Source organism: Pezoporus occidentalis, unplaced genomic scaffold, assembly GCF_034315485.1.
Source record: "Pezoporus occidentalis ecotype Australia unplaced genomic scaffold, CSIRO_AGI_Poc_V1 ctg17, whole genome shotgun sequence".
Lineage (NCBI taxonomy): Eukaryota > Metazoa > Chordata > Aves > Psittaciformes > Psittacidae > Pezoporus > Pezoporus occidentalis.
In genome coordinates, this window is record NW_026913531.1 from 7533800 (window position 1) to 7554636 (window position 20837).

Below are 20837 nucleotides of genomic sequence, written 5' to 3' on the forward strand. Positions count from 1 at the left end.
ATTTTCCATTGTAGGCTCCGTTGCCCACAGTGTTAGAAATGTTTATGTGACTACATCTCCAAAAGGTAAAAGACCGTGTTTCCACAAAAATAATGCATGTTTCTTATTATTGCAGTGATGTTTCCTAAGAATTTAATCACCCAAGTGTTAAGTTACAGGTTCTGTTCTCTGTCCAGGCACCTACATAGAAACAGAAAACTGTTCTTTCGATCCCATCAGATGACTGTAATTCTCAATAGATAGTTCAGAAATTCTCTGAAGAGAAGAAAATCTCATACCAAATAATATTTGAGCTACTTTATTGTCAATACCTTGATTCAGAAATTTTGTGGGACTGCACCTCAGTTAACTTGTCCAGAAGTCTTAATGTCTTCACATTTCTTTTTCTGATTTTTACATGTATTTTCATGATGCAGATCTGAAGTCTTTATCTGGTATATAGGTATGTTCAGTCCACCATCAAAATTATTTGCAGAAGAAAGAATGTGAGGTTATCTAGGCCTCTCTCTTAGAGTGCGGATTTGTTTCATCTAGCATTCCAGTGGTTTTCATCTGCATCTTCGTAAACAAATAACTTTTTTTATTCTATTATTTTATATTATTTTTCAGTATGGAAATATCTGTGCAACAGTTTTCCTTGTACTCAATTATTGTTTGTTTACTGAATAATTAAAGGAATAGGTTTGCAAAACTAATTAATAGGAAGTCACAGCCTAGATTTGTACTACTAAGTTAAATGAAAGGAATCATTATGCTTTGAGATAATGGGAGGCAGTAAAGATGCAGTCTCTTTGCTGAAGCTGTGGAAGTGAGGATGATGTATCATGGGTAAACCTATGCACTTGATTGTGATTCACAGTCTGATATGAATATTGCAGGGGGTACTATGCTGCCTGCATCAGTTCCTGGAGAGAGCAAGATTGGCTTTGCCTCGTAAAAGTAGCCCTCAGTGTCAATCAAAAATAAAGTGCCATGAAATATGGAACTCGCAGCAGTAGATTAGCATTTCAGAAACTAAACCATCTGTTTGAACTCAATTAAAAGAGAATCCAGCAACTTTTTTTCCTAATAGAGCATTCTAGTGCTAACTCTGGAAACAATGCAAGGAATTTATTATGCAATTAGAAATGATAAGGAAGCGTTCTTAATACTCATTAAATAAACCCAGCAAAGTCCATTCTCATTAGGATGTTTTACAATAAATAACTTACTAATTTTCTTCCCAATAGATAGTTCTGATGTATTTCTTAATTCTCAGAATGATTTTTAGTTGTGGGTATTACATTTCCCCCCCCACGCAACTACTGAAGGACTTACACTTCTGTTTCACAAGATGGTTTTGATGCAGCTGGTATTCTCCCCCCCTCCCACACCTTTGTGTATATGTAAGTAATTAAATAGAGGAAAAACACCCCACAATAAGCCTGGTTTTGATCTGAGTTCTGCCTGAGAAGAAGGATATGTTTGCAGACTGCTATGAACGGGATGGGTAGCAGGTGTCTGGCTGAAGTAATTTTCTTGGAATGTATAAGAGTAACCTCAGTACCAGTTTGAATGTATTTTTCCCTTGGGAAAGTTACAGTCTGGAGTTCAAATGTCTGCTAATAGAAGATGCTGTGAGGAGGGGATGGGTGGCTCTTCATTTCCCCCGAAGAACAGTCCCTTTTTGTTGAGGCATTCTGAACCACAGTATGCTGGTCAGCTTGTATATTGAATTTACATTATTCTGTTTGCCACAGTTAGTTTTCCTAGAGAGCAAATATACATTCAAGCGTACCTACCCTTCTGAAACATGTCTTCATTTAATGAACAGCTCTATTACTGAGCTGAGACAGTTTTATTAATTTTTCAGGTGCTCCAGTAAAGATTGTCTTTCTCTATCAGTAAATAACTTCAATCTGACATTATGGTTTGTAACAGTGCCAGTTGCCTCAGCATCTGGCTGCTTCAAACTGACCAAAACCAGTTAAAGTGTGAAAGAAAATTGAAATTCTTTTTCAATACAACAACAGTAAAAATGAAAATCCACAATAAAATGCTAAATTAAATTCCATATAAAGGTTTCCTGTATGTCTCAGATTCCATGGGGTAAATAATTGATATATTCATGGTGGAGTTACTTGGAGTTTTATTGTAGCTCAGTAGCTCTACTTCATTTCTTCACATCCTGATTGAATTTAAATACAGTTTATCAGACTAATTTTTTATCATTTTTGAAATATCAGTTCGTGATCATTCAGTAATTATATCTGAAAAATTCTGTTCTGATAGCTGCCTTGATGGAATTTTTTGCTGATGAGTTGACAAATTGGATTTTTTACCCATAATCGAGGAAAAAAAATGCTTTCTGAACAGGTATTATGGAATGAAGTTGCTGGCAAATGAAGTTGCTAAGGCACTGTCCATCATATTTGAAAAATCATGGCAGTCACGTGAAGTTCCTGATGACTGGAAAAAGGGAAATAGAACCCCCATTTTCAGGAAGGGGAAAATGGATGAGCCAGGGAACTACAGACCAGTCAGTCTCACCTCTGTGCCTGGCAAAATCTTGGAGCACATTCTCCTGGAAGGCATGCTAAGGCACATGAAAAACAACAAGGTGCTTGGTGACAGCCAGTATGGCTTCACTAAGGGGAAATCCTGCCTGACCAATTTGGTGGCCTTCTGTGATGGGGCTGCAGAACTGACGGACAGGGGTAGAGCAGTTGATGTCATCTACCTGGACTTGTGCAAAGCATTCGACACTGTCCCACACGACATCCTTGCCTCTAAATTGGAGAGACATCAATTTGATGGATGGACCACTCGGTGGATAAAGAGCTGGCTGGATGGATGCACACAAAGAGCTGTGGTCAATGGCTCAATGTCAAGCTGGAGACTAGTAACAAGTGGTGCCCCTCAGGGATCGGTGTTGGGTACCAGTCTTGTTCAGCATCTTTGTCACTGACATGGACAGTGGGATTGAGTGCACCCTCAGCACTCAGTTTGCTGATAACGCCAAGCTGTGTGGTTCGGTTGGTACGCTGGAGGGAAGGAATGCCATCCAGAGGGACCTCGACATGCTTGTGAGGTGGGCTGATGCCAACCTCATGAAGTTTAACCATGCCAAGTGCAAGGTCCTACACCTGGATCGGAGCAATCCCAGGCACAGCTACAGGTTGGGCAGAGAAGAGATTTGGAGTAGTGTCATGGTTTAAACCCAGTCAGGTAACTCGTTCACTCACTCCCCCCCTTCTTGCCCTCCCCCTACTCCCAGAGGGACAGAGAGGAGAATTGAAAAGAATGCAACTCCCACGGGTTGAGATAAGAACAGTTTAGTAACTAAAGTATAACACAGATCACTACTGCTACCACCAATAATAATAATGATAAAGGAAATAACAAGGGAAGAGAATACAACACCTCACCAGCAGCCGACTGATAGCTCGCACCCCCAGCCTGACCAACCTCTGACTGATGCCTCCTCCAACCCTGCAGTCTCCCAGCCCTTCCAGGTAACTCCCCATTACATCCTGAGCATGACGTGCTGTGGTATGGAATACCTCTTTGGTCAGTTTGGGTCAGGCGTCCTGTCTCTGCTTCCTCCTGGCTTCCCCTCCTCCCTGGCAGAGCATGAGGCTCACAAAGTCCTTGGCCAAACCAAAACATCATTGCTATCAGCTCTGTTCCCGAGCCGAAAGTCAAAACACTGCACTGCACCAGCTACCAAGAAGGAGAAAATGACTGCTACTGCTGAACCCAAGACAAGCAGCCCTGTGGAGAAGGACTTGGGGGTGTTGGTTGATGAGAAAATGAACATGAGCCGGCAGTGTGCGCTCACAGCCCAGAAAGCCAGCCGTATCCTGGGCTGCAGCAAAAGGAGCGTGACCAGCAGGTCAAAGGAGGCGATCCTGCCCCTTTTCTCTGCTCTTGTGAGACCTCACTTGGAGTATTGTGTGCAGTTCTGGTGTCCTCAACATAAAAAGGACATGGAACAAGTCCAGAGGAGGGCCATGAGGATGATCAGGGGACTGGAGCACCTCCCGTATGAAGATAGGCTGAGAAAGTTGGGGCTGTTAAGCCTGGAGAAGAGAAGGCTGCGTGAAGACTTCATAGCAGCCTTCCAGAAGAGGGCCTACAGGGATGCTGTGGATGCACTATTCATTAGGGACTCTAGTGATAGGAAAAGGGGTAACGGGTTAAAACTTAAACAGGGGAAGTTTAGATGATTGGGTATAAGGAAGAAGTTCTTTACTGTAAGGGTGGTGAGGCACTGGAATGGGTTGCCCAAGGAAGTTGTGAATGCTCCATCCCTGGCGGTATTCAAGGCCAGGCTGGACAGAGCCTTGGGTGACATGGTTTAGTGGGAGATGTCCCTGCCCATGGCAGGGGGGTTGGAATTAGATGATCTTAAGGTCCTTTCCAATCCTGACTATTCTATGAGCCTATGATTCTATGATTCTAAATTGCACAGAAGGCAAACCTTTTGATTTGAGGGAAAAAATGAGCTTTAACAAAAAGATTCCTGGTAGGTTGGACCTGAAGTTAATTTCAGTAGGAGTCTGTGGTGTTCATATAAAATAGGTGGCATATGTAATGAAAACATATAATGAGAAAGCAAATTAAACTGAGAAATCGTCTGACCACAGAACTGCATAGCGATTCTAGTTGACCCTGGATTGTAGCTTGCTCCAGTCAGGGAAGGGTTTTTCTAGAGCTCTTTGGAGCAAGTGTCTGGCTTTACTGAGTAATTTTTGACGTCACATTTTGGAGATTGGAATTGAACTTTGATTTCTTGGTGCTCGTGCTGTAAATAATAGTTGTTCTCCTGTGCCTTCAGAAATAATTAATTAAAGCTTTTTAAAATGGAAAATATTGTTCACACTGTTGCTTTGTGTGTCCATATCTTAGAGACATAGTTTGAAGAATACAGAAAGCTTCTGTTCAATAATGTCATCAGCATATTCAGTATGAAGTTCAACCTTTCAGAGTGGGTTGTGTAGGTCTACCACTGAACGTGTCTTGCTGTTACTGATATTGATAGAAGACAGTGTAAATATGTGTCACTTATCAGAGGTGGTAAATAAGGCTGCCCTAGTAGAAAGTATTTTTTTTTACAACTCACAACCTTGTAAAAGCCTAGCAAGCAATTAGTGCCCAGTAGTCTTGATATTAGAAGATGAAATTTTAGAATGACAGCCTTAAAATCTGTAAGCTACAGGAGTCAAAAAGAAATCCTTGATCTTACTCTGGAAGTTGGTAATTTTAATGTGTACTGTAGATTTAATTGCTAAATACTGTATAGGGAACACCTGCAGGTTATTGGCTGCCAAAAAATAGAGCATGAGTTCTTATGAATTACATGGAGTACTGTAATTCAGCATTTTGAAAGGACCGATAGCATGTGCCTCTTTTCGGAGCTGCTGTCATAATCTTGTGAGTAAAACCAAAGAGAGAGGGTAGGCATAACTTTTTTACAGTATGAAACAAGCATGGAAGTGATAGGAGGCAGATCAAAAATTACAAAGGGGAAGGAAAAATTAATACATGAATATTTTAAGGTTTTATATGCAAAAATTTCAGAAAAGAAAATCTTAGTAGCAAGATTTTTTCAAGTGTTTGCAGTTGTCTCCAATTAAAATGTGTTTCCTTGAACGATATATGTTCTCAAGAGTTTTGTGATTTATTTAAGAAGTTATGAGAAGTTGCATTTTTTGACCAATTTGAAAATATCTTCAGATATTGATAAACCATATTATTCTGGAAATTTTATCACTTTGTGTGATAGACATCAGTTGTACTTCCCTGCCAGTGAAATTATTATCAATAGAGGCATACAGATTGATTCTGTTGTCTCGGGCAAGCTAGAAAAAAGAAAGCATGTCAATGGAGAGGTAGAATGAAGGCTAAAATTCATCCTAAAACATCCTACAGTGCCTATTATCTTCTAGTGTTTTCTGTCTTATTTCTGTAATGCTCTAACATCACACTTTTCGTGTGAGCGGTCTTAATACTGATTGTTCATGATATAAGCCTTGAACAGGTTAGCAAGATTCTCATTCTTTGTGCTCAGAGCAAGTATTTCAAGTTGCATAATCATTTTCACAATGTGTCTGAAAGTTATACCTTACAACTATAAATGCCTAAATAGTTTTGGAAAACATACAGTAGTGTCAATATTAATTTGGTTCTCAAGCATTTGATTCAGCTGACTACACTTGTCAGCCAAAGGTGCAAAGCCCTGTTTGACACTTGGCATTCATGTGAACTTCCTGAGTCAAAAAGCTGGAAAACTTGTTATTTTGAAATTTCCTTAATTAGAACTTCACAAAATTTTAAGGCCAAAAATTAACATTTCTTCATTGTGAAATTTCAGCAGTTGGCTATTTTACTCAAAAAAAGGAAATTCTAATGCAGTATTTCATATGCTTGTGACAAGCATTTTGAAAAGCTATATGACCTTCTCTGGGTACTCATCTATTTGATCAGTACCTGGGCCAAACCAGAGAGATGATGATTTTTTTTTTTTTTCTCAGCAGGCATTTTTATTTTCCAATGAAATTTTATTTGATTGAAAAAAATTAACCTTTTTTTAATACTAGTAGTATATAATGGGAGTATAATTCTGTGATTATAATCTCAGATAATCTTTAAATCAGAGTTTTCTGCGCAGATTAGACAGTTTCGATTGTGTTAATATGGACAGCTATTCTATCACCCTGCATGTGTGCTGCTGGGCAAAGTAGAATATATTCCTTTTTCTTTTAAGACTTTTAAATTAAAGGTGGGGTTTATCTTTAGGCAGTAGCACAAAGCCATTTATTTTTCTGGTTTCCAAAATTTAGAAAGCAAGTTCATGCAAAAATACATTTACTCACAAATTTAATTTAATTTTTAAAAACTCCTTCTTAATAGGACAAAACTCTGTATGTGAAAGATTCTGAGCAATTTCTGTTTGTATGGTAATACAGATGCCATTTCTATTCAGCAAGTTTCTCACTTGCTGGGAGTAGACTTTCTACTTAGCATGCAGCATGCCAGTGTTAGATAAGGTAAAGAAGTTGTTATATGTTTTATACCATAATCATAGCTATATAGTAAAATTATCAAAATTACAGACATCAGAGCACAGTTGAATTTCTATAAACAAAAATTAAGTCATTTGAAGATTTTTTTAATGAAATCCTAAAGTAGTAGGAAAATTGGATAAGATTGTGCTATCATATACTAATGACAACATTTGAGCTGGAAACCTAAGAAGCTTAATTAGAAACACTGACTCCTGGAAAATGTTTGTTTTTTTAAAAATATAGCCATAATATTAAATACTCATAACATATGTTCCTGTTTAGCTTTTATCGTGATAATAGAAGTATGTTATCTAAATATAACGGTTTCTATATAAACTGAGAGCGATTACTAAGAGGATTTTTAAGCATAAATCAAAGCAATTGATCCATGGCAATGGGGGAAAAACTCTAGAAACATAGAAATAACGAATGTATGTACATTTTTTGTGGGACTTTTTAATCTGATGTTATGATCTGCAGCCTTCCCTATTTGTAGTGCATGCTTTTGTTTCTGATATATAAAACAGTATACTCTGAATTTATATAAAGGCCAGTGGTAGGTTTTCAGCAGCAAGAAGTAACATGCATCTATATATGCCTGTTTGGTTATGGATAACCATGTTTTTAAAACTCTGAGCAGTCTCTGAAGGTTAAGATGAAAAAGATGCTGAGGGAAAAAATCTCCACTGACTGGAGAACATTGATGCAAAAATGTCCCCTATTGATGTGATAATTTGAGAAGCAAAGTAGACTCTTGAAGCTTCCTTCCCATGCCAAGTCTAGAACTCTTCACTGATTCACAGCTGTGGGTTTCCTTAACCATGCTGATATCTAAATCTACAAGCAAACTGAATAACTTCATGGTATGCTTGTGAATGAAAACTCCCACATCTGCCAGCCATAAATAAAATGATAAAACCCCTTCCTTCAGTCTTAAATTTCTGGTTTTAAATGTACGTATCCTGTAGTTTACCATTTTAGACAGCATAGTCTCCAGCGTTTGAAAGCATGTAAGATTAGATCCATACAAACACTTTCTACGTCTATTCTCCTTCCAACAGGCAAGTTAAAGTGTCATCTGCTTTGAATGTCCAGATGAGAGTGTCCAAATGTAAAATAATAATTTTAAAAAATAAAAAAATATATGTGACCTAACATTTCTGTAGGGCAATCAGTTGTTAAGGTGGCCACATATTAACTTTTGCTGTTCTGCCTTATTAACTTGGTATATTATCTTAACTTGATACTGAACTTGAGAAACAGTATCCAACAAAAACTATTTTCCTTTCCCATCTATTTTTATGTGTTTTCTTTTTTGATTTTTTTCTTTTTTTTTTGTCGGGAGGATGTTCATCTCCCCTGGATATGAATAATAGTTTTGTGAACAAAATATGAGTATAGAGTACTAAATGAAGTCTCTTTCCGTTTAATGACATGTTAGTATAAATGATAACTATCAGTGTTAACAATGTAGATCTCTTAAAGATGATGACTGAATCCAAGGATCCATTCTCCCCTCGAGCCTAGGCTTGTTAATTTGATGTATATAGCTAAGTATGTTAGTCAGTCTTAAGGAAATTAGATCAGGACGCAGGCTCCCTTTGCTACAGACTTTTAGGTCCATTTCTGACTAATACAACTGTGGAAACTGTGCTCTTCACAATGTTTGTTCAAATTAGTACTTGAAAGGAGAATGTTTTTCTCTCCATTCCCCCTCCTCACTATTTAAGCTGAAAGCTGTCAACCCAAAAACATGCTTATTGAAATTGTTCATGAGTAGACTTGCAATTTAAATAATGATGTCCTTAACTGTCATAGAGGAAAACATGCAGAGCATTCTTCCATTTTGAGTTTGCAAAGATGATGGTTTGGTGGTTTTTTTTTGTTGTTGTTTTCCAGCAGCAGTGAATGCTTTGCTCTCTGGGCTGATAACACAGGAAATCCCTCTCAGCTCTGAATTTTATGCTTTTTTATTCTCCCTGATCCATACTATTTTGCCACACATCCTGCCGTCCTGTTCCAGAATGCTTTTTGCATCAAGTTATCAGTTCCTAGACAATTTACTCTTGGCATCTTAGCCAACTTCCTTGAGCTTATTGTCTTAGTTGTGATTCATGAGCTGTTTGGAACAAAACATAGTATATGCAAACTGAAGTTCTTAAGAGGCCTTATAACATACAGGACCAACTAGAAACATGAGTCTCTGGAAGGAATAACTGGTACTTGGCTTATCTGGCAACATCAGGTCACTCCTGTAAAAAGGTCTGTGTGTCACTGCTGAATTTAGTGTTGACAATGAATTGCACTGGAGAGTAGTACCCAGTTGGCAGCAACCATCTTGCTTTATGTCCCTCCCCCTTCCTCTCCTTTTACCTTCACAGCCCACACCCATGCTTTAAAGTAGTATGCTTACATCTTGGTGCAACTCCTAGGTCATGTTTCTATTCAGATGTGAGGTTTCTTGAAAGCAAGTGCCACCCCTGAAACGATTGTATTGTCCACAGTTATCTTGAGCAATAAAAAAGGAGCTGTTGACATTTTGATTGCTTCAGAAAATACTATGCTGTGCTACAGCAATAACACAAGTAATAAAAGTTCAAGTCAAAATTCTTGCTGTCACTGTAGGAGGATAAAAAAGGCATGACAGCACATTATCTCATGGTCACTGATAAGATGAAGCAGCCCACCGTGCTACAACTAATACTCTGCTGCTTCACTACTCAGTCACTGTACCTCCAATGTATTTTCCGTTATCAGAGAGAAATACCTGAATTCTTCATGCATACTTAACTAAAAATACTGGCATGAAATATCCACATGTGGATACATTTTCTGTCCGTCTTTAAGTATGAACTATTCAACAGGAACCCTTAAAAACACAAGTGTCCTTAATTGCACTGTTTTAAAATAAAACACAGCCTCTGTGTTTTGAATGGATTGGCCATGCTTATTACAGTATTCATTAAACAGTCCTGAGGTTGTTTTCAGACATATACAATATCATGCACTGCAGTAATTCATTAAGAGCAAGATGAACACTGGCAACATCTTTTCAGTGACCTTTTAAAATGGCTGAGAAGTAGCTTGCACTTGTGAGTCTACTGGAGTAAAAATTTGCATGTTTTTCCTTGTAAGTACCCCATCAGCAACAAAATGCACTTTCAGAATCTGCTGCCCTGCCTCTGTGGTGTTGAGTGGAGAAGTCATCTATAAGCAGAACATTGAGGAAAACAATTTCAGATTTCATTGCTTGTGTTTGGGATGTTGTTTGTTCATACTTATCTAACAAACATGGAAGAGGTGTTTTCAGTTAGGTTAAGTGTTTGTATTTTTTTCTTTCTCCGTAACTTCTTAGGCAGATGTAGGAGTAAACTTCTCTTCTGTTTGGGACTGTTCTTTTGATATGACATTTACTACATGGGGAGCCAGTAATTTACCTTCTGTATCGCTAAGATTCATTCTATTTGTGGATTCAGTACTGTACTCATTTACACCAATGTAATCTGGAAATACTACTCAGAATTATTTTGAATTATGTGGACATTCCATAGTTCTGTAATTTTAGAGAGGACTTTAATTTAGATTAAAATTTTAGTTTAGCAAAGGCTCTCATTTAATTTTGGCAGGGTTTTTATAAAGTCATTTTTAGAAAGTTTAGAAGAACTGTCATCAATGTAAACCAAAAACACCTCAGGCAGCTAAATGCATGCCTTTTGCTATTTTGTTATTCATTAACTACTCTGTTATTCTTTTCCCCTCCTATGTGCACCTCCCCCAAGCCTCCCTCAAAAACACTAAGGAAACATGCGCACCGTGGTAAAAATGCTGATAAAGAGAATAATTCCCAATAGACCATAAAAGACAGCATTTATAACCCTGATAGAAATGCCAGTCAGCTTTTTTTGATGTAAAGCATCTGTCTCCAAAAGGAAATGAAGGCAGGCCTGTTTCTCCTTTCAAGTCTCTGAAATAGTAGGTGGTGTCGTTTGTTATACAGTGCTACAAGTCCCATGTTATTGCACTGGTAGCTGCCGACTGCCTTTGTTAACATACTGAAAAGTTTTCTCATCTGTCTTTAATAAGAGACAATATATGTGAACAAAAACTGTACCAAATGTCTCTTGCTGTCTTGTCCTCAGACCATCATTTATAGCTGTCAGGGAGTGATGGCAATGATGTGTAATCTAGCAGCCACCCAAAATTCTTGTGACTTTTACAATAGATACTGGAGTGGCTGATACCCTAGGAACTTAGGGAGCAGTCTGTCTGAAATCATGTGCATTTCCTCATTTAAAACATGCAGGGCTTGGAATAAGCTTTCAGCTGTACCTGAAATGAGTTATCAGTTCCCCTTGTCCAAGGATACATTTGTTTAGAGTATTAACAGCCTAAAATTTGTTGTCTCCAGGAAACTGCGAATGACGTGTAGAAATTGGAAAATTTCAAGTTCACTCAAAAGGAATGGATTTGGTTCTTTTTCTAGATGTATTTGTTGCATGGGCTAGTGAAATTATATATAGAATTAAAGACATGATGGCAGAAGAGTTTTCTTAGCTAGGCATGTAGTCTTATGCATATGACGTTCTTTAGAGTATTTGATTAGTACCATACACATACCACATTTTCAGGGGGTTGTGGAGGAAATGGAGAGGAATTCTGGAAGCCACATGAGACAACTGTGTTGCTTCCCACATCATAAGTTTGCGGATGTTGTAGAATTAGCCCTGAGCAGATTTTAACTTCTGTCTTATTTAATGTGAGTTTTTCTAGGTTTAAGGCTTTTTAATCCTTCCCCGTTGTAAGCTTTGTCTAGATGCAAACATATGTACAGTTATATAACAAGTGGGAAGAGAAACTATTGTGCTATTCAAAAAAGCTGTATGATTCATAAACTCTAATGAGACAAATAAGGAGCACAATTAGTGGGAATGGACCATCCTACTCATGATTTGAGAAAATTCTACAAATAAATTAATAAATAAAATGTGTGGATATATAGAGAGTCATCCATATACACTGGAGCTGTTTTACAGTCATTCTTCAATTACATCACTTCAATTAGCACCCAGAACATCTGTAATAAAGGAGTGTATTATTCCATTTATAAAATAGTATGTGAGACTGGTCTTACAAAGATGGAGACAATATGCAGTCTATAGCAAAGGTTACATCCCATGAGTTTTCTTTTACTTCCCTATACAGAATATGACTGAAGAGGAAATCTTGATTGGGAAAACTGTATAAAATCCAGGAGAACTTTCTGTTTCATTTTATTTTTAGTAGAACAAAGTAACTGACTTAGGGGTGATGGAAATAATCTTTCAGGGCAAAGCAAAATAAATTAAATCTAAAAATAACAACTTCACATTCTACCGTATTAGCATTATGATGTTTACAATAGGGAGGGCTGAACCCTTTTTTTTTTTTTTTTTTGCTTAATTTTGAAACTCTGGAAGCCAATTGTTCTGAAAATATGGTGTGTTGCGGTTCTTTATGAATTTTTGTGGTACTTGTGTTAATAGGTGAAAAGAAGCAGGATGAAAGCTGAATAAAAAGAGAAATATTTGTAGGAAATAAAACTTATGAAACTAGAGAATTTTCTGGACATTTCCACCACAAAATTTAGGTTTTAGACACAAAAATTCAAGAATTATGGGGTTTGGGCAGTTTTGTTTTTTTGTTTGTTTGGAGGTTTGGAGGTTTTTTGATTTGTTTTTTTTTCAGAAGGATATGATTAATGAGTTTAACTTGCTAGTGGAGAGGTTGGAACAAGTCTTACTTCTCCTAATGACTTCCTATTACCTCATGAGTCTGGGAGACCAATTCTAGGGCATTTTTTATTGGCCTTCTACATCCATGTTTTCCTGAAGTTATTGTCACTGAAGGGCCTCTGAAGCATAGCAACACCCACACAGAGTAGTCAGAAGCTTGAGTTTCCATGTGGGTTCACGTTTGAGTATTGTGTTTTGACCATTGGTGAGTGGTGTCTTGAAACACTTATCTTCTCAGGCAGAAGTATGTGATTTCAAAAGTGAGCGTTCCTGAAGCTTATTGGAAACGTTAGTGACCTGAGAGGGAAAACCGCAGTGAACTTTGTGTAGTTTTTTCCCGTTTTCTTTGAAATGAAAGGTACTGGTTTTGCAAATGCCTTTCCTGTGCTCTCACTAGCATGTGAATGCCTTAGGTAGTTGAAGAAAGGTAGGTTAAACTATTCTCTTCAGCTTCATATATCTGCTTTTCTGCCCTTGTAATATTTGTTAACTCCAGTAACCAGTCATGTTTAATTATCATGAACATCCTATTATTTCATAATGGAATAATCTAAAGATGAAAATATAAAAACAAGAAATGTTTTGTCTTAGCTAAAGATGGAAAAAATGCTAGAAACGTAAGAAGCTTTTTAATGGATTTGTTCTGATTTTTTCGCTTCTTTTTTATTAAAGTAGCATGTGTTTCCACCACTGTTCATTTTATTCAATCATTCATTAAGAAATAATTGCCACAGCCTGAATCTAAATGGATATCCTAGAACCCCTGAACATCCTTACAATCTGAGAACAGATTGTATTTTCTACTAGTTGTAATTAAGACAAAGAGAGAAAAGGGATGAGTTCCAATGTGCTAACTATTCCCAACGATTAAAAACTCTTTATTGGCAATGGGTTGAATTAAAATTAAATTCCTGTCTTTAATCCACTCTTGGATCACTTTAATTTTCTCTTGGAAACTGTGCTATGCCTACATTACCACATGTAAAGCTTTATGAGTTCTGTGTTTCCTCATTAAACAGAGAAGTCTATGCCTGTAGACACCAGAGCTTGACCTGTTTAAAGTACAAAGTATACAGCAGCTGTTCAGAAACTTTTTCTTGTTATCTCTATTTGCTTAAATTGCTAAACTGCTTCCATGAAAAGTCTACAAACATAAGGGAATAATTTGCTTAAGTGGAAGAAGGCTGTCTGAAGAGAAAAATTGAAAATATTCCTAATATTTCTCCATCCATTTTTTTGTACCAGTATCCGGCTGCCCTGATGAATCTTGGAGCCATTCTTCATCTGAACGGTAAACTGAAAGAGGCTGAAGAAAACTACCTCCGTGCTCTTCAACTTAAACCTGATGATGTCATCACTCAGTCTAATCTTCGCAAATTGTGGAATATCATGGAGAAGCAAGGTTTGAAGACATCCAAAATATGATGATGAAAATTCTGAACCTTTTTTATCTTAAACTGATTAAAACCACGAACTAGAACTTCCACACAGTTGTTGGATAAGAGAACTCATTGGACTTAACTGCAAGGATCAGAGGTCTTACTTGCTGCTAGGAGAAGCTATTCTGCTTTTTGGCATAAGTTTTTTTGCTAGATAAATAGAAAAAAGGAGACTTTGAGATATTCATGAAGGACTTGTTACCCCGCAAAAATATTTAGAACCGTAGCACTTGACAGAAGGTGTTTTGGCTTGTTTGATAAATCATTGCAGATCCCACATTGCTCACTTTTGGGTGGGTACTTGAAATGTATACTGTCATAGAAGTATTAAGGGAAGATTGTACAGTATACTCTAAGCCGCATGGGAGTAAAACTGGTAAGGGTAGGTTAAAGTGTTTTGCTGATACTGTAACTCATTAAAATGTATACTAAATCCAGTGTGTTTGCAGTTTGTCTTAATACTGCTGTATCTCACTTTAGAACCACTTGCTTACCAATTTCACAGCCCTTACGGTAATTTTTTTTTTCAAACATGTCATTTGTGATTAGATGACAGTATTCAAAATTGTTTGTTGAGAATATGCATATTATTTCTGCTTGTTAAGTTTTAATGCAGTTTTCTTGAGATACACAGTCAAATGGCTGCGTGCTAGACAGAATGAGCAAGGAACCACTTACATTCTACATTAGCTGTGTATGTAGAGTGGTAAAAATAACTAACACAAAAGTCCAGAAGTGTGGTTTAGCAATACAAGCAAGACTGATGTTTGCCCTGATATCAAGAGTGTGATCATCTTAAGGAAAAAAAAAAAAAGGTATTATAGGTATTATAGAGCAATGTGTTTGACTCTCTCCACATTGCTGTCTGATAAGACCAACTTTAAACTGGACTGTCCTTACAGTATTTTTGCAGTAACTCAGCCAAGTGAGATTTGAAAATATTAGTGCTTGGATATGCTATAGTTGAGACTTCATGAGCAACTCTGAGAAAAGGGACTGTTACAAATTAGTGAGGCTTGCAAATAAGTGAAGGGACTGGATTAGATCATGCTTGAAACAGTGTAACTCAAGAGAAAATTGTAAAGGTGGTTGCCAGTTATTTTTCACAGTAGTGGTGTTTTAAAAAATATTACCTATTTAGATTCTAACCAAATATTAGCATTCTGTTTATATTCTGACATGTGTGCTACCATCAGAGATGTCAAATATCTAAATATGCTTTTGCTGAGGTTCAGTTTATTTCTGTTTCAGAATTATTTGGCCTAGTTACTGGTTTAGTCTTCAGTTTGTAAATGTTAAAATAATTTATTTTAAATTACAGTGTATTGAAGGTTTAGTAATTTTTTTTCCCCCAGGCCATTTGTTAACTGCTTTCTTTCTTTGGAGTAAGTATTATTGCTTGTACAAAAATTTACTATTTCATTTAATTACCTGTCGGTATCTGCTTCAGTTTTATTTTCATAATGGTAGAGGCAGTGTTAAAGTGGCAGAGCACCTTGAACTGAAGCTTCTCCAGGATCTTCTGTTAAAATCTCTTTATTACCAAGCAATGGTTTGGGGTTTTTTTCAGTTTGCTTTTTAGCCATTGAGCACCATTCCAACAAAACTGTAAAGAAGGATACTTTGCTGTATTTATTTATTTATTACTTGACTGCAGCAATGTTACCTGCCATTAACACAACAGTCTGTAAGTGTGCTATTTCTTTTTTTTGTTTTGTTTTTCCTCGCAACTTTTGTGGTTAGTGTGTGTACATAACAGGAAAGGGGACACTTGAGTTACACTTTACCTTCTTAGTCATTCTCCCCATCATACGCCTGGATTTTAAATCTGTATTGAAATAGATTGGGGAGTAGCTGTTTCAAAGTCAGTATAGTAAAAAGTCATAGTAGTGTGTGTTTCCTTTTGCTCTCTGAAATACCATACATTGCTAAGTTTACAACTGGCCTACCAAAAGGGCCAGAGGGGCAAGATTGTTTGGTTTCATGGAGTGTGTCAGGCTTTTCTCAAATAGTGTTATGGCTGGAAAAGCAAAATTGAAGGTTCGAGAGTTGAATTCCTACTTTATCATTGAAACCAGTGTTAGAATACAATGGTAGCTTGAACTTATTCTCCTGCTTTACTCACTTTCTGGAAGAAGTATAGAAAGAAATTAGATAGTTGATATAACTGAACTCAATATAAAACTGTGGTATCTTGCAGCTTCATTTGCTCAACAGCCATTGAACTTTGATGGCTTCTTGGTCTTAACCATTCACTGTGTTATTTGTCTCCTTCAGCTTGTACTCATTATTGTTTAGTAATTTTTATTCATTGCACAGAAAGGGGAAAAGGGGAGCACTCCTGTGATACAGTGCCATGCTTACCTTGATAACTGGTTTTGTTTGATTCTTAAAAAAAAACAAAAGAAAAAAGGACTAGCATAAATTTAACAAGAATGTCCCTGAAAATACATTTTTTAATATAGGTCTGGGCTTGATAAGTTTCTTCTTTTGGGATAAATTTAAAACATGTTTAAAATATGTCTCTCTGCTCAGGGATTTATGGTGGATTATTGCAGACAGTGCTAAAAAAAAAGAAAAAAGAGCACAAGACAAGTTTACTAAATTAAAATTTTATTTTTTGAGAAACTGTTCTTTGTATAAATTATCAGATTTGTAGGCTTTCCTTTTTGTAGAAATAATTGTTTTATGTGCTAGATAAGCAAATTTCAATTTTGTTTTCAATAATAAAGCATTGATAACTAATACACTGTGCATTCCTTTATGTGTTACTGTAACAACACTTGGTTTTGGTTTTAAATTATTCTAATTCAATGAGTTATAGTGACTGGTTTACGTATGGGAGAACTATATAGCGTAAGTAGAGCACAACCTGTTACAGCTGGCTTTCTTCTATATTCTATTGCAATTATACTTCAGCTAATACTTTCAGAAAGGTTCTCTGGGAGCATTTTTTTATATTTCTACTTACTACATCTAGCCAAAGGGGTATGGTAACTATTATAGTTGATTATTGTTTCTAAACTCTTAAGGGAATAAAAGCTGATGAATAAGATACATTTATAAATTAGTTTTGAATTGACATACAAACATGATGTCAGTTAAAATGGTTCTAAAATGTATAATTGGCTACAAAAGCTGGAAAGAAGCATTCTCTTACGTACATAGATTTTTTAGTGTCTGAGATCACTTTTCTCTCATGCTGCAATATCACTTGATCCGTTTCAGATCTGCTGCCTTCCTGTGCATGAGGTGTTTTGAAGTGACGTGGTTCTTTGACCTTTGCTTTTCTCTTAATCTTCTGTGGACAGAGCCTTCTTACCTCAGTGGACCTAATGCTAATTTTTTCATGCCTTTCTAGTTCTGTTGCATTCAGTTCTTATGCAGTGATTTGCTCTATGGTTGAAAAGTGTTGATAGGTATGAGCAGAGCGCTACAGGGGCTTTGGGTCACTGACTTCCAAATTCAGCTGTTATGCCTTATTTTTAAGAAAAGGTCATGCCTCACCTTCAGATGTGGTCATTCCTTGCCTACATAGGCTTCGATGAAATAGCAGACAATGAACACGGAGTATGCAAACACTAATCTGATCTGTGTCACTCCTTTCTCATGGAAATAGGGCCTAAACATGTCCTCTGGCATCTTATCACAAAGCCCTTGTCTGCGAGATCCTGTTCTCTCTGCCTTGTGTTGTGCTTTTGATGTTTCTGTTCTTCCAAGCTTCACCCTTTGTGGGTAGCAGATACCTGATGCATTTTTGATGAAGGCACATGGCAGCTCTATGGTGGCTTTTTAGTCCTGCTATATTACACTGGCCTACCAGAACTTGCTTGCTGCAGCTGACACGCATGGCTGTATTACTTCTGGGATTTGAACCAGTATAAAGGTAAGCACCAAATTATTCTGTGTAAATATACCAGCTCATCTGACTCTGGCTTGGGACTCTCAGTTGTAGGCATTCCCATAGCAGCTTTGCCTGACAGGAGTAAATGCAGGTAGAATGAAAGATTCTGCCTTCAGTCACTGACAGCTGAATTGCTATATTTATTTTGCTGCATCCCTAAGGGTTGCAAAGGAGAAATTTTTGTGAGAGAAGCTGGAGATTAAGAAATAAATTGTGGGAAATCTAAAGAGAATCCCATATAACCACTTACCTTTTTGGAATTATTTCTGGTCCTTTGAAATAAAATAGAGGCCCCACTCAGGTGTCATATGGACTCCCTCAGTTGGACCGACCCTGCAATTTGAAAGCTCCCTGTCTTGTTTCACACAGATAGTGAGCGTTTAATTACTCTGAGATTCAGTATTGTGATATTGGAAGAATGTATTTAGAAGAACAGAATAAATCCAGTGTTATGCAGGTGATGGGGAAGGAGGTGTCAGGAAGTAAGTGCAGACATTTTTGTGGAAATGAGTAAGAATTTTAGAGGGACAGAGTTTATTCCAACAAAAAAGAAGGAATCCCAAGATCCTTCTAAGGCAGGATAAACTATGGAAAAGGATATGCATCGGTAGATTAAAAAAATAACAAACAACCAACCCAAACATCTAACCAAACAAACAAAAAAGCCAAAAGCAATACTGACTTGAATGAGGGTCTTAAGTTCTTTTGGCCTAATAATGTATCAAAACCAAACATTGCCAGCCAGAAATGCTGGCCTCGGAGGGCAGTATAGTAGAGTTTGGGTAGAGTATGTTCCCCATTGTGCTGGTTTCAGCTGGCATAAAGTTAAATTTTCTTCCTAGTAGCTGGTACAATGCTGTGTTTTGGATTTAGAGTGAGAATATTGTTGGTAACACACTGATGTGTTAGTTAGTGGTCACTGAGCGGTGTTAACACTGAGTCAAGGACATTTCAGATTCTCATGCTGCCCTGCCAGCGAGGAGGCTGGGGGTGCACAAGGAGCTGAGAGGAGATACAACGGGGATAATTGACCCCAACTACCCAAAGGGATATTCCATACCATAGGATGTCATGCTCAGGATATAAGCTGGGGAGAAAGGTGGCTGTGAGGTTGCTGCTCAGGAGCAGGCTGGGCAGGGGCCAGTTGGTGATGAGCAATTGTTTCTGATTTGCATCACTTTTTTTTCTTGGGTTTTATTTCACTTGCCTTTTTTTTTTTTTTGTCATTTTCCTTTTCATTATAATATTTTTTAATTTTATTTAATCTTTTTATATTATTTTATTTTATTATTTTATTTTATTTTTTATTTTAGTTATTAACTGTGCTTATCTCAACCATCGGTTTTCTCACTTTTACCCTTCCAGTTCTCTCCCCCATCCCATGGAGTGCCTTTGTGGTGCTTATCACCAGCTGGGATTAAACTGCAGCACCTAAGAAAGACTGAATGTATGCCTTGAGTTATGCCACTTGATTAGAAAACCTTTGTAGCTGCATTTGTATTCAGATTTCAAACTGATGTTTCTCCCCTCCTTCTATATTCTTTGTGTTACATATTTACTGTAGTTGTGTGCTGGCTCTTTTGTGGTGCCACAGTTCTAGAGTCTGACAGCTTTGAAGGTTACATATGAGGAAGCATTTCAAAAGGGTGGAAACATCAGCATGGGCCTTAAGAGAAAGGTGTAAGATAAAATAGATTAAGTTATGCATGCTTGCTGTATACTTTTTGAGTATATTTTCAGTGACAAAGTGCAATTACATTTACTTACAGAAATTATTGAGCTTACAGATACTTCTGTGCAAGGCTGGAAGATTAAATTGTTGTTTATATTTGCAAATTTGTGCCAGTTGATGTGTATTTGAGCACAAATTTATGTTTTAAAAAAAACTTTAGATTTCCTTTTAAAGAAATGGGTGTGGAAACCACGTACAGTGAGAACAGTTGTGGGTTTGGGATTTTTTTTTTATTTGGTGGAACTTGTGCATAAGTCTATCTTTTCTTCCATTGCTGGTCCTTTAGCTGCTGGCACTCTGCTGTTACATGGATATTTTACATGGATATTTTTGTTTTTCTGAAACTCTGAACCTGGTTGTATGAAGCCGTGTTTCTGCAGGGTTTGAGTAACTTAAGCCAAACATTCAGTTGTGAGCAAAGCAGAAATGAAGCTCAGCTTTGATGGCTAAGCTTGAATTCAGTTTTGATTTCAGGATTGATTTAACCCAGGTGAGCAGATTTCTAAACCAATAGTATAGCTGTTTGCTCTACGAAGTAATCCAAGAAAGTAGAGAATAATTTAGAGGCTTTGTTTGTTTCTTCTCTAGTGTTTTGTTTCTTATTGGGTTTTGGGGATTTCCTTTTTTCTGTCAGCAAAGCGTATTTTGTCCTTTTCTGGAGAAATATATTTTATTTTGTCTCTAATTTTCTTTAAAACATGTTTCTGCATACCTGATATTTTTCTTTATTGCAATGAGAAAAGTTTACATAGAATGGATTTATTATTTTGTCATGTTTGTTGCAACCACAGCCATAAGTTTCTGTATGGTACATGTGCGTATAATGCAGTGTATTGTTTCCTATATTAAATCAATTCTCTCTTCTGTTTTCTATCCAATATGCAAAGCCAGTCATTGCAATAGAGTCATTTTTGCACACCCACAGTTTCTGGAATCCAACGT

General features: G+C 37.0%; 1 protein-coding gene across 4 annotated transcripts in view; it reads left to right on the forward strand.

The window, feature by feature from the left end:
* The window catches only part of TMTC2 (transmembrane O-mannosyltransferase targeting cadherins 2), a 269879-nt gene extending 252873 nt beyond the window's left edge, over positions 1–17006 (forward strand). For all 4 annotated transcript variants that reach the window (XM_062613857.1, XM_062613861.1, XM_062613859.1 and 1 more), the window contains one exon: positions 14066–17006. In XM_062613857.1, the coding sequence (XP_062469841.1) occupies positions 14066–14245 (180 nt within the window). In that variant the 3' untranslated portion in view covers positions 14246–17006. The remainder of the gene's footprint in view (positions 1–14065) is intronic.
* The last annotated feature ends 3831 nt before the right edge of the window (positions 17007–20837 follow it).